The sequence below is a fragment of the Pleurodeles waltl genome, chromosome 3_1 (assembly GCF_031143425.1).
Source record: "Pleurodeles waltl isolate 20211129_DDA chromosome 3_1, aPleWal1.hap1.20221129, whole genome shotgun sequence".
Lineage (NCBI taxonomy): Eukaryota > Metazoa > Chordata > Amphibia > Caudata > Salamandridae > Pleurodeles > Pleurodeles waltl.
In genome coordinates this window covers 926258236-926272125 of record NC_090440.1, presented here as the reverse complement: position 1 = coordinate 926272125, position 13890 = coordinate 926258236, and the positions used below count along the sequence as shown (strand labels likewise).

The 13890-nt window shown below is 42.0% G+C and overlaps 1 protein-coding gene across 2 annotated transcripts in view; it reads left to right on the top strand.

Moving 5' to 3' along the window:
- Positions 1-13890, top strand: part of MAN1C1 (mannosidase alpha class 1C member 1) — a 346263-nt gene that overhangs the window by 182677 nt on the left and 149696 nt on the right. For both annotated transcript variants that reach the window (XM_069223920.1, XM_069223921.1), the window contains one exon: positions 2234-2314. In XM_069223920.1, coding sequence (XP_069080021.1) covers positions 2234-2314 — 81 coding nt within the window. The remainder of the gene's footprint in view (positions 1-2233; positions 2315-13890) is intronic.

Genomic DNA, 13890 nt, shown 5'->3' with positions numbered 1-13890 from the left:
TTGTATATGAAAGTTGTATTCTAATTGTAATAATTATTAATATAATAACATAATAAATATTTATATATGGTATGATTTATTTTGTAAATACTGTTTATAAAGGAAAATGTAAACCCAGGATTGTGTAGGCATGTTGGGACAAGGGGTGGTATAGAAAGGTGATAGGTGGTTGTGATGCTATGAACCAGCCTAATTTGTAATTGGCATTGGAGACAACTATAAAACATATGGAAGTGTGCATGGCAGCCAATGTATTATGGGCCATAATGCAAGGTCGTAAATGGGCTCTTGTGCGCCTACTTTAATTGTGTAATAAAGCAGCAATCTGGGCTCAGTGGTTTTTGTGGTATGGTGTCAATGCACCTGTTGCACAAAAGAAGCTACAGCCTCAAGTGTAGCTGGGTAGGCTATGGGTCGGAAAGGAGGTAGCACAGGAATTTTTGAGGGTTGGGGGCAGAACAGAATGTATCTTGCTAAAGTCGGTTTGTAAGGAAAGGGCTGGGCCTTGAGAGCATACCCTGTATCTTAGAATTGCTTGAAATGGCAAGGGATATGTAATTTGACATTGTGGACTGCTAAGGGGTTACAATGAAGGAAGGGAAATTGCAAAGCTTAGAAGTGGAAAGGGGCGATGGAGCAAGTGGTCGGGGTTTATGGTTGTTTATAAATAACACGGGTGACAAAAAGCACATGTGCAGGCCAAGATCAGAAGCACGGGGAGAGCGACAAGCACAAGCGTAGCAGGCCAGGGGGAAAAAGCAAAATTGTTCCACGTCATCCGGTGGCAGAAATTGGAAATGCGAGGTTGATGTTTACCATTAAAGTATGTGCTGAGAAAAGGGTGAAAACACAAAGAACAGGAGAAACGCATATGCTCTCATTGAGTGTTTTTACAAAAAAAGCAAAAAGAGTTCTGAAAAAGCAGACACTTTTGTAAGGGTGTAAAAGGAGCCAATCAGAGACATCATAAACAGGGTATGCTCCATGAAGGGACAAACAGAAGAAAGACAGACTAAAACAAATAAAAGCATTAAATAGAAAACAAGAAATTAAAAGTGAAAAAACTAAATTCTAATGGAAACCAATGGGCGGTGTTGCTTTCTGGTTCAGTTAGCAGCATGCCCCCTAAGCCTTTTGCAACAAGACAGCTGTGCTTTCTGATATGCTTTGACTAACCATTTAGCCGCTTCCTCCAAAGGGCAAACCTACCACCTGCAGGCAAAAGCTGCAACTCTCCCTCTTCACAGTGACAAGAGACTACGGGGGTCATTCTGACCTTGGCGGACGGCGGAGGCCGTCCGCCAAGGTACCGCCGTCAGAACACCGCACCGCGGTCGAAAGACCGCGGCGGTGATTCTGACATTTGCCCTGTGCTGGCGGGCGGCCGCCAAAAGACCGCCCGCCAGCCCAGGGCAAATCAACCTTCCCACTAGGATGCCGGCTCAGAATTGAGCCGGCGGAGTGGGAAGGTGCGAAGGGTGCAGTTGCACCCGTCGCGTATTTCAGTGTCTGCTGGGCAGAAACTGAAATACTTTTTGGGGCCCTCTTACAAGGGCCCCTGCCGTGCCCATGCCATTGGCATGGGAACAGCAGGGGCCCCCAGGGGCCCCGCGGCACCCCCTACCGCCATCCTGTTCATGGCGGGAGAGCCGCCATGAACAGGATGGCGGTAGGGGGTGTCAGAATCCCCATGGCGGCGGAGCGCGCTCCGCCGCCATGGAGGATTCAGACGGGCAGCGGAAACTTTCTGTTTCTGGCCGCGGCTGAACCGCCGCGGTCAGAATGCCCAGCGGTGCACCGCCAGCCTGTTGGCGGTGCTACCGCCGACCTCCGCCATGGCGGTAATTACCGCCATGGTCAGAATGACCCCCTACGTCTACATAATTGGCTGCACAGAAACTGAATAGAGAATCTGTGATTTAAAATATGTATCTCTCACAAGTTCCTGTTTATGGCTCGATTCTTAAGTGAAATTTCACAGTTTAGAGGTGAAAGGACCCGCTTTGCTATACTGATTATAACAGGGAATGTATCGTTTAAATGCAGTTTAGACTAGACTTTTTCTTAAATTTTTGTTGCTCAACATAACAGGGAGGTTGTACAGTAAACAACAAGGTTTATGCGTTTTTTACAGAAAATGTCCCTCCTGTTTGTATATAACTATTTTGTAGTACTTATCACAAGTGCATTATTTGAATAAAGAACTCACACTATGTATTTGTGCCTTTTTCAGCACGGTGAAGCTTCTCTCTTTGAAATTAACATTCGATTTGTTGGAGGGCTGTTATCCGCATACTATCTCACGGGAGAAGAGGTAAGCTCAACAAACCAAGAATCTGAATGATTTTAATACCTCTTACCACGCAGCTTTAGTTTTTTTATTTCAGTTTCCATGGTTATGTTCCTACTTCCAGTAGATTTCCCAATAATAATGAATCATCGTGTCGGTGCTACGTACACCTTACATCGTGGTAATCCATGCACATAAGAGACCGCCCCACCCCCCAAGGACCAGCCCTTCGAGGTCCCAAGCACTGCCTGCTACACAGCCTGTCTCCTTTTGCATTGTTTCAGTGTTTGTGGTGTAAACAAATGCATCTTCTTTTCAGCAGAAGCTCTGTTAAAATTGTACATTCCACTGGATTGGCTTGATTCCTGTTCCATTGCTTCACGCCCCCACCATAGGCAGCCAATGGGAAGACCCTAAGGGACAGGAGGCATTCAAACCTGCTACACCAGTGGTTTCCAAGCTGTATAAGCCTCCGCACGGGGTCCGTGACAGCCTACAAAATTAAATAATATCAACAGATTAATAAAGTGTATATAAATAAAGTGGCTAAATGCAAAACTAAACATTTTAAAACTTACTGTAAATGTCAAGGAATTTGAAATTGGAGGCTAAAAATTAAATTAGGATCCTCAGATTGAATCGTGGGAGCAGTGCTGGTGCATCAAACAGAATATAGTATGAACAATGTGTGGCTTCAATTGAATTTAGAAAAGCACTAACCTTCCTATTAAAATGAATTTTTTGTTTTATTTATATTTGCTTGCAAATTAAATAAAAGGTGTTATCATTTGTGTATCTGTTTGATGAATGCTTGTTTCTATATATTCTTTTATTGTTTTGCATTTCAAATCATCAACAAACTTTGGGACAGGGTCCCCGGCTTCCAATAATGACTCAGTAGGGGGGGTCCCCAGATTACAGTAATGAATCAGAGGGGGTCCCCAGGTTCCAGAAATGATAAAGTGGGGGTCCACAGAAGTCAAAAGGTTGGGAACCACTGTACAGTTACACGACAAAAGCCATCACAAAGACTAATACTCTTCCGGCTTTCCCTATACCTCATTAATGATTTGTGATATTGTCTCTCCACTAAAAAGGCTGCACTGTATTAGCATAAATTTGCCTGTTTAACTTTCCTCTTTCCACAATTTCTTTAGAAGAGATATTCTGTAAAGCATTCTGTAAAGTAAAGTCTGATTTGTGCAAAGTAAGGTAGGAAAAACAACTGGGTGCCAATCGGGTTAGAGGAAAACACAGAAATGTACGCCTAAATTTGCAGCTTCTTTGAAGTTATGTTGAGAGATGATGTCCATTTTTCGCATATCCCCCCGCCAAGAAACTGATTCACAAGACTGTTATGTATTGGATCATAAATTGTTTTCTGAGTTTAGAAGACCCTAGATTTCTTATACATTCTTAGCAATGGTTGAGTTGTAGTAACTTGTTCACTGTTTTCCAAAAGTACGCAATATTAAACTTAAACATCAGGTGAATGTATAAACAAACCACATTTTTCCTAGACATCAACCCAAGATCAATAGCCTGATCCAACTATTTGTGTCCACAACAAAGGGTGTACACCATTAATTTATATTTTGAGGCATGCCAGTAATCTACAAATAGGGGAGAGATTCTAAAATTTGTAGCACAATCCTGCAACCAAAATTGCTGCACTGTGCTGCATTGCGCTAGGAGAAGAGAGCAAGTTAGCACCATATCTACCAAATATGGTGCTTCTGCTCTCCTCCTCAGTACTGGCTTTCCTTCAGGCTACAAAGCACCACTCACACACCTTTGCACTATGTTGCAAAGTTGTGCGTGTGATGTCTAGACTTGGTATTGTATTAAAAGAGTGCCTTTCCAGTAGAAAATACTATGCTAATACATACTTTAAATTGTTCCCACGTTGTGTAGTGCTGTACAGTGCACCACACATGCAGTATAAGAAACATTAGGAGAAATTAAATGAAAACATTTCTCCTTGTAATTCCTGCGGTGAGGAGGTGTTATATTTTGGCTCAAAATCCTGTCTACCATTGTTAGTAATTTGGACTTTGCATAAACAAATCATGGATGGTAAAATGGGGAACATCAGTTTGCAACCTATGTGATGACACCTTCATGCCAAGTATAATTACATAGCATCTTACCTTCTTGAGTACACCCCATACAAATAAGGACCTGAACTGCCATGCAGCATTGATGGCCAGAACCTCTCACCATCAGGCTTTTCCCACTAGCAAGGGCCTTTACCTCTCATTGCTTGCTATTGATTATTGCGTGATCTGTACAGGCGTGGGCCACCCACTTATACAGTGAAGAACTGCATTTCTATTGAGCTCACAAAGTGATGTGTCATTGGGTTCTATTGTGTGTGGACGATTTACTTTGGAATGCTTGAGTATTTTATGCAGCTCAGCTGCTTGAATGATTTGTTGAACGTACTTCTTTTCTATTAGGCTGTCAACTGACAAAAAAGAAAAGAAATAAGAAACTCAATGTACGTGCTTACTTATGTTAGTCATATAACCATTTAAGCCTTAAGCATTCTGTAAACATTTTTTTCACGTCAAGGAATCCATTAAAGCTGTTATTGTGTTTAAAGATGGCAAATTGTTCTTCAAATGTCAGTGGTTGTGTTACAATAAAGCACACATAAAAAGGGATAATAGATTTAGGAACATGCATTTTATTCTACCTTTCATTAAATAATATTTCTCATTCTTTTCAGTGTTAAGATGTCTCTTAAAAAGGTAGTAAGAGCATTAATAGTTGCCATGGATGTGGCATAGAGATAGACAGAGGACACATTTGACGATTAATATTTCTCACCAAATAGTCTAGATATACTTTATTTTTCATTGTTTACTCCCAGGGCTTCTATCATCCTCACTAGTACTTTGTGATTCAAGTTGTTTTTTATACCTATGTTGAAACTGTGTTTTTAGATTTTTAAAAGAAAACAGGCTGCAATGAATGTACTGGCTTTAACATGCTGATGCTGTCTGAAAGTAAGGGTGAGTTGGTTAGCAGCAGTAGACTATGGGTTCAGGGAGGTTTGCACGGTTTCAGGGAAGAGGCTATGGTTCCTCTAACCCTGTGAAGTGGCGAGTTGTTGGGTGAGTTTAAGACCAAGTAAGAGAGTGCACAAAGACAGAGATAAAGCAGATGTAATTGAAAGGTTACCTCCTGTGAGTGCCTCTTAATTGGTTTACAGTGGAAACTTAAAATAATCCCTCTTCACTCCTATTCTCATTTTTTTCTAATTTCTCCAGGACTATAACACCTAACTTATTTGAATTGTATGGCTACTTTCACAAAGCGGGTTTGGCCTGTATCTCTAATCAATATTACAACATCGGAATTTTGGGGGATCCATTGAAGACAATGCAGTTTTTCAGCTAATAATGGGTGGTATACGTCTTGTACTCCAACATTCCAATGTTTGTCTTTCTGATTCCTCATTTTAAATTTAAGAACCATCCACCCTCAGTGAGAGGAATGTTCTAATAGCCTTATATCCCTTCTGCCTTGGGCTAATCGGGCTGTCAGAGGCCCTCTCAATTGTAATAGGTTATAGCTATGACTTAGGTTCAGGATTTTTAACAACATAATAGCCCTCAGCATGATGTTATAAGGATATAATGATTGTAAGGGCTTTGCAAAGATTTTAGCTATAAGACTTCAACCTTTCATTCCAAAGTTAGTTAAAATGAACAGTCCATGTTTATTATCATCTAACAATGCAAGCACATTTTAAAATATAATTAGCAGCACTCCCTTACCTAAAGTCCTTTGTAGCAGCCATTGCTTTGGATGTTGAGAAAACATGTTTTGCTTAAGTTCCAGTCTTTTGGAAAATGCCTTTAAAAGGCCTGATTTTGGACCTAAATTATTTAACCTTTTATCTTTATTATATAGATCACATAAGGCTTCAGTTTGTATCACCAACATTCAAACCCCTTAATTTGAAATTACAAAAGGGGCTAGACAAGACTGCCCTTCATCCCTGCTTCTGTTTGTATGTTTCTTAGAACCCTTTTGGCTTAAAATGTAAAAATTGGTCTTCCCTTTACCTGGCATGGTGGGGTCACTTTGATACTATAAAGATGGTGCTTGCCCCGATAATTCTGTATTTAGTTTATTTGTTGCTAGTTAATTTACCAAAACCAATTTTAAAATCTATTGATGGAATATTGTCTACATTTCCTTGAAATAATAAAAAGACACACATTTCTTATATAGACTTAGGACACTTAAAGAGAAGGGTGTTGCGTGGTTTCCAACATTTTACCTGTATAATACAGCTTTTTGTCTTGAACAGATTAAGCACTGGTTAAACTCATTAAAGCTGTTGAATTTCCAATTAGTGCTACATTAGAAAGGGTATGTTTTGGCCCATCTTTTAAAATAATTTATGTGTCTTTTCAAGGGACTTGATTATTTTTCCTTTCCTAGTTTAAAGAATATTTGTAAATTAATATCATCTCATGTTTTGCTTTACCATTCAAAGAGACATTGCTTTATCCACTCTCTTGTTTAGTATAATAAATTAATTAACAATAGATTGATATTCTGAAACAAGGAATAATAAAGGAATATCCTGGGGACATCAATTATTTGAAAATAATAAATATTAGTTTATACTCCTTTTGCCAGCTGCGGGATAGATATCAAAATCTTACTATTTTTCTAGGCAGTAAGATAAACACAAAAATGCTATTGGAGATTTGTCTGTTTTCTGTAAACACTACCAGTGTTCAAAAGAAAAGTATTAAATATGTTAATTTTGATCAATCATATGTTCCTACGAAAAATGTCTTATTTATAGTTTTCTCAATATGTTAGCTATTAATACGGATAAAAATAAAAGCGAATTAGAACAGGGAAAAAATATTTTCAACTGTAGAAGAATATTTGGAAAAAATAATCTGTCCCAGCCTGTTAACACTACACAAACATTACACATCCTGCTTTTTAGATTATTTTGTACTCCCTTATCCCTTTGTAAAATGAATGTCTCTATATCTGAGCAGTGATGGGCGTGTAGCTCTCTTACTGGAATTTTACTCCACATGATTTTTAATACAATGTACTTCAGTTAATCTATTTGGGAATCAGTTTTGGAGAAAGATCAACGATTCTAAAATCTAATGTTCAGCTCTAAATGAGGAATATCCTTTTGAGGAGACTAATTCAGGCCTTACAATTTTTATTATGTATTTAATGACCAATATAATGTTTAGAATATTTGTTTTAATACATTTTAATGCTCTACTGTTAAATTGTTTCTATTTTAAATGTTTATTTATTGGTGCATTATTTTAGGTTACTTTATACACCCACTTTTAAATCCCTATTTTTCTTTTTCTTCTTTTATATACCGCATGTTCAAGTTATTTTTTATGAAGGTTGTATTATTTTTATGAGCAATATAATATTACGTTTACTGCTTCATCTTATTTATATCTTTTGTTTAAATGGATAAATTGTAATGTTTACAAATTCAGTAAAATATTTTAAGCAAAAAAATACTCCTGCTTTGCCATCCTGACTATTCCTCTGAAACTTAGTCAACACAGAAGTGAAAATCTTGAATCAATATAAGGTACTGGTAGTTACTTTGAATGCATTTCTTCTGTGTTAGCTCACCAAGCTATTACTGACAGAAACTGAAGTGACAGAGGAGAAAGGGTCTGTGAAAAAATAAATTTCAGTGTGCAGAAGGGCAGAGGGAACACATAAAATAATTAAATCATTTCGGCTATTTACAAATAGAGTGAGTGACAAAAATTGGGATAGTACTACTTGGAGTCTCACTTATCTCAAGGTGTGTGCTGATCACTCAAGAAAAAGTTAAAAACCAAAAGTTCATAAATGTGTGATTTAGTCAAAAAGTTGTACTGGTTCCCTGTGCTATAAAACCTTTTCCCTGCATCAGGGTATTTTGTTAAGTTGTTGCTTCAAACAATCCAAGCTCAACTGAGGTCCTCCCATTCATACTAGAAGATTCTTTAAAAATACCAGTAAGTTGGAAAACTATTTTCCTGCAGTCTGCTGCAAACATTTCCACAGCTCAAGTAGATATGGCCTCCCTGCCTCTGGTTTTGTTCATTGTACAGTATGTAAGATCTTCATCACAAGTCTTGTGACTTGGCATGACCAGTTAAGCTTGGTATCCTTTTTTAGGTCTTAATTTGGCTGTCCGAGAGACCTCATGTGTGTATATATATATATATATATATATATATATATTTATATATATATATATATATATAATGTATAAAAATAGCTCAGATAGTTTGTAGGCTTTTTTTAAAACTGTTTTTATTGAATTTAATAAACTATGAACATACAGTGCAGCACAAGTTATTGCAAGATATAATAGTCATAGTGCATTACAGTACCAATAAACGTTATTGAGCTAGATCCAAGCTGGAAGCCAATCACGTCCGCTATAGCAATATTACCCACCAACCCTACCATCTCACACAGGATCCACATGAGACCAGACATTATATGGCTAGTGGAAAACCGAAAGATGTCAAAAGTATAATTGGCTGTCACCTGTTCAAAAGGTTCAATGTGTGTGTTTCCCCCCACATCCTCAGTACTATCTACAGAGCTTGCATCCTCCACACCCGAGAACCGGGCCATTAAGGTTCCTCAGGATTCCAAATCAGTAAGTGCCTTTACATCTCTACGCATTAGACGCATATGTTGTTCCTCAGCCATACCCCATTCCATCAAGTCCCGTATCCATTCATGGGATCAAGGGTTCAGGGTGCTCATCGACCCTATTGCCACCCTGCGCCTAGCCAACACCAGTGCCAGCTGTGCCAATTGATATGGAATGTTCCGTCCTGCAGCCTCTGCACCACTCCTAAGAGACAAGACATCAGTGTTGCCTCCAACCCCAGGCCCATGACCTCCTCCACTTTCGCTACTACTTCCTGCCAGAAATTGTTTACCATTCTGCAAGTCCCAGCCAAATGCAAAAAGAAAGCGCCCTTCGTGCCACATCTGGGACACACCGCTCTTCGCCTCGGGTCAATCTTGTTTAACTGACTTGGGGTAAGATATGTTCTGTGTACAAAGTTAAAATGCAGTAACAAATCTATTATTACATGACACCATATGCACCATAGACAAGGCCAGATCCCAATCAGCATCCGCTAGAGGTGCCCCCCAGGTCCCTCTCTCACACCCTGCGCCCCACACTTATCACACCTAGTTGATCCTGCCGAAGGGTTTTATAAAACCAGGCAATCAAGTGCGTCCCCTCATCTCAGTTAATCAGGCCATTCAGTACTGCAGAGGCCTTGGGGGCTACTGGGAAGCCACTCCAGATCTCATGTGCCACACTTTCAATTTTAACATATTTCAAGAATTAACCTGGGCCCAAACCAAACAAATCCCTAGCTTCAGTAAGGGAAAGAAACTCCCCATTGGGGTACAGATCCCCCGCCAGCTCACATCCACCCAGTCTCCAGGCTTCCACAGACATCAACTTTTCCATATCCCTAAAGGGTGTTAAATCCCATATTCTCTGCTCTCTATCGAAGGAGCACATGTTTGACTGCCTGTTCCCAGATCCCTACAGTAGACCTGACCAATTAGAGAGCAGCTGGATCAGATCGACCCCCGTCATCAATAGATGCACCAATCCCTGCCCATCCAGGAATCCTGCAAACAGTCTCTTCTCCCAATTATCGGCATCTGCCATACACTTGGCGGCATATTGCAGGTGCGCTGCGTAATAATAATGTCTAATATTGGGAATCGCCAGCCCTCCACCCGCAAGATCCCTCTGCAACACCGACAGAGCCACCCTACTACGTCGCCCAGCCCACACCCAGGTGATCAAGAGGCTGTCCAAACGACGAAAGAGCCGAGCGGTCAACAGGTATAGCAAGTTCTGGACTAAGTACAGACACCGCAGCAGGAAGACCATCTTTGGCACTGCAGCCATCGCAATTACAGAGAGAGGTAATCTATTCCAGAACGAGACCGAACGTTCCAAACCAACCACCACTCGCTCGACATTATGCGTGTTATGCGCAGCCACTGTAAGAGTAACCCAAATGCACAGATACCGGAAACTCTGTCTCCCACCTGAGACCTGCCCTAGTTAAGTCAGCCTGGGGGACACCGCAGAGGTACCCCCAGGGAAACCGCAGTGACTTTTTCCTGTTTACCCTAAGACCAGAAACAACATCAAACACATCCATCCTCTGTAGCAACGTCGGGACCGAGACACAGGGCCCCCGGAGATAAACCAACGCATCATCCGCATACATAGAGACCACATGGGTGGTCTGCCCTCCTGGGTTCCCCACGGGCCCAACCCCTGTCAAAGCCAGATCGCTAGTGGCTCCACCGCAAGAGCAAAGAGGAGAGGCGAGAGTAGGCATCCCTGCCTTGTACCCCTACCAATCTCACAGGAGTCCAACAGCCCCCCACCCGAACCCGTGCAGTAGGGGCAGTGTACAGCAGCCGCACCCAAGCACAGAAACCAGGACCGAACCCCATTCCATGCAAGACCTCCAGCAGATAGTCCCACTCGACCATATCAAAAGCCTTCTCGAGATCCAAGGTCACCAGCGCCAATTCAGTTTCCTCGCCCTTGGTCTCATGCAAAACGTGTGCCAAACAATGCAGATCATAAGACGTGCTGCGACCTGGGATAAACCCACACTGATACTCGTGTACCAAACCCGAATCACCCCATGTAGACGAGTGGCCAGGATCTTACACAGTATCTTGACATCACTATTTAAAATGGTGAGCAACTATACAATGATGGGTCACTGGGGTCCCCACCCGGCTTAAGCTTCAAGCACACAATGCCCTGATGCATAGATTCTGGCAACATACCCCTCACACGGGATTCCTCAAACACCTCCAAGAGCTTCTCCCACAGCGACAAAGAAAACGTCTGATACAACTCGACAGGAAAACAGTCACTACCCGGGGACCTGGACTTGGACACTGCAGCCGCCACTTCGCTCACCTCCTCTAGAGTAATCGCCGCCTCCAAGGCCTCCCTACTTTCCAATTCCAATTGCGGAAGCCGCATCCACTTCAGAAATCCTCCCTCTCGGGGTACTGCACCAGCCCTTGATACCTTCTGTAAATGTTCTGCCAAAACCCGTAGAATATCCTTGCGCTTTGTGAACGTTTCACCACTAGCATTCCAAATGTGCTGAATGGGAGAAGACTCCATCTCCCTTTTCAGAATCCACTCCAAAAGTTTTCCACATTTATCACCCTCCAGATGCAGGCGCTGCCTATATACTTTAACCCCTTCACTGCCAGGCCTTTTCCCCCTCCTGTGCCAGGCCTTTTTTTGCCTATTTGGGGCAGTTCGCGCTTAGGCCCTCATAACTTTTTGTCCACATAAGCTAACCAAGCTAAATTTGCGTCCTTTTTTTTCAACATCCTAGGGATTCTAGAGGTACCCAGACTTTGTGGGTTCCCTTGAAGGAGGCCAAGAAATTGGCCAAAATACAGTGAAAATTTAGTTTTTTTTTAAAAAAATGGAAAAAGTGGCTGCAGAAGAAGGCTTGTGGATTTCCCCCTGAGAATCGCATCAACAAAGGGTTTGTAGTGCTAAACTCAGCAGCTTCCTAGCTTTCAGGAACAGGCAGACTTGAATCAGAAAACCCAATTTTTCAACACAATTTTCGCATTTTACTGGGGCATACCCCATTTTTGCACTTTTTTGTGCTTTCAGCCTCCTTCCAGTCAGTGACAAGAATGGGCATGAAACCAATGCTGGATCCCAGACACCTAACCATTTTTGAAAAGTAGACAAAATTCTGAATTCAGCAAGGGGTCATTTGTGTAGATCCTACAAGGGTTTCCTTATAGAAAATAACAGCTGAAAAAGAAAAATATTGAAATTGAGGTGAAAAAAACATCAATTTTTCTCTACGTTTTACTCTGTAACTTTTCCCTGCAATGTCAGATTATGGAAAGCAATATACCGTTACGTCTGCTGGACTCCTCTGGTTGCGGGGATATATAGGGCTTGTAGGTTCATCAAGAACCCGAGGAACCCAGAGCCAATAAATGAGCTGCACCCTGCAGTGCGTTTTCATTCTATACCGGGTATACAGCAATTCATTTGCTGAAATATAAAGAGTAAAAAATTGCTATCAAGAAAACCTTTGCATTTCCAAAAAGGGCACAAGATAAGGTGCTGAGGAGCAGTGGTTATTTGCACATCTCTGAATTCCGGGGTGACCATACAAGCATGTGAATTATAGGGAATTTCTCAAATAGATGTCTTTTTTACACACTCTCCTATATTTGGAAGGAAAAAATGTAGAGAAAGACAAGGGGCAATAGCACTTGTTTTGCTAATCTATATTCCCCCAAGTCTCCCGATAAAAATGATACCTCACTTGCGTGGGTAGGCCTAGCGCCCGCGACAGGAAACGCCCCAAAGCGCAACGTGGACACATCCAAAATTTTGGGAGAAAACAGAGGTGTTTTTTGCGAAGTGCCTACCTGTAGATTTTGGCCTCTAGCTCAGCCGGCACCTAGGGAAACCTACCAAACCTGTGCATTTCTGAAAACTAGAGACCTGGGGAATCCAAGGAGGGGTGACTTGCGGGGCTCGGACCAGGTTCTGTTACCCAGAATCCTTTGCAAACCTCAAAATTTAGCTAAAAAAACACATGTCCCTCACATTTCTGTGGCAGAAAGTTCTGGACTCTGAGAGAAGCTACAAATTTCCTTCCACCCAGCGTTCCCCCAAGTCTCCCGATAAAAATGATACCTCACTTGCGTGGGTAGGCCTAGCGCCGGCGACAGGAAACACCCCAAAGCGCAACGTGGACACATCCTAAATTTTGGAAAAAAACAGAGGTGTTTTTTGCGAAGTGCCTACCTGTAGATTTTGGCCTCTAGCTCAGCCGGCACCTAGGGAAACCTACCAAACCTGTGCATTTCTGAAAACTAGAGACCTAGGGAAATCCAAGGAGGGGTGACTTGCGGGGCTCAGACCAGGTTCTGTTACCCAGAATCCTTTGCAAACCTCAAAATTTGGCTAAAAAAACACATGTCCCTCACATTTCTGTGGCAGAAAGTTCTGGAATCTGAGAGGAGCTACAAATTTCCTTCCACCCAGCGTTCCCCCAAGTCTCCCGATAAAAATGATACCTCACTTGCGTGGGTAGGCCTAGCGCCGGCGACAGGAAACACCCCAAAGCGCCACGTGGACACATCCTAAATTTTGGAAAAAAACAGAGGTGTTTTTTGCGAAGTGCCTACCTGTAGATTTTGGCCTCTAGCTCAGCCGGCACCAAGGGAAACCTACCAAACCTGTGCATTTCTGAAAACTAGAGACCTAGGGAAATCCAAGGAGGGGTGACTTGCGGGGCTCAGACCAGGTTCTGTTACCCAGAATCCTTTGCAAACCTCAAAATTTGGCTAAAAAAACACATGTCCCTCACATTTCTGTGGCAGAAAGTTCTGGAATCTGAGAGGAGCTACAAATTTCCTTCCACCCAGCGTTCCCCCAAGTCTCCCGATAAAAATGATACCTCACTTGCGTGGGTAGGCCTAGCGCCGGCGACAGGAAACACCCCAAA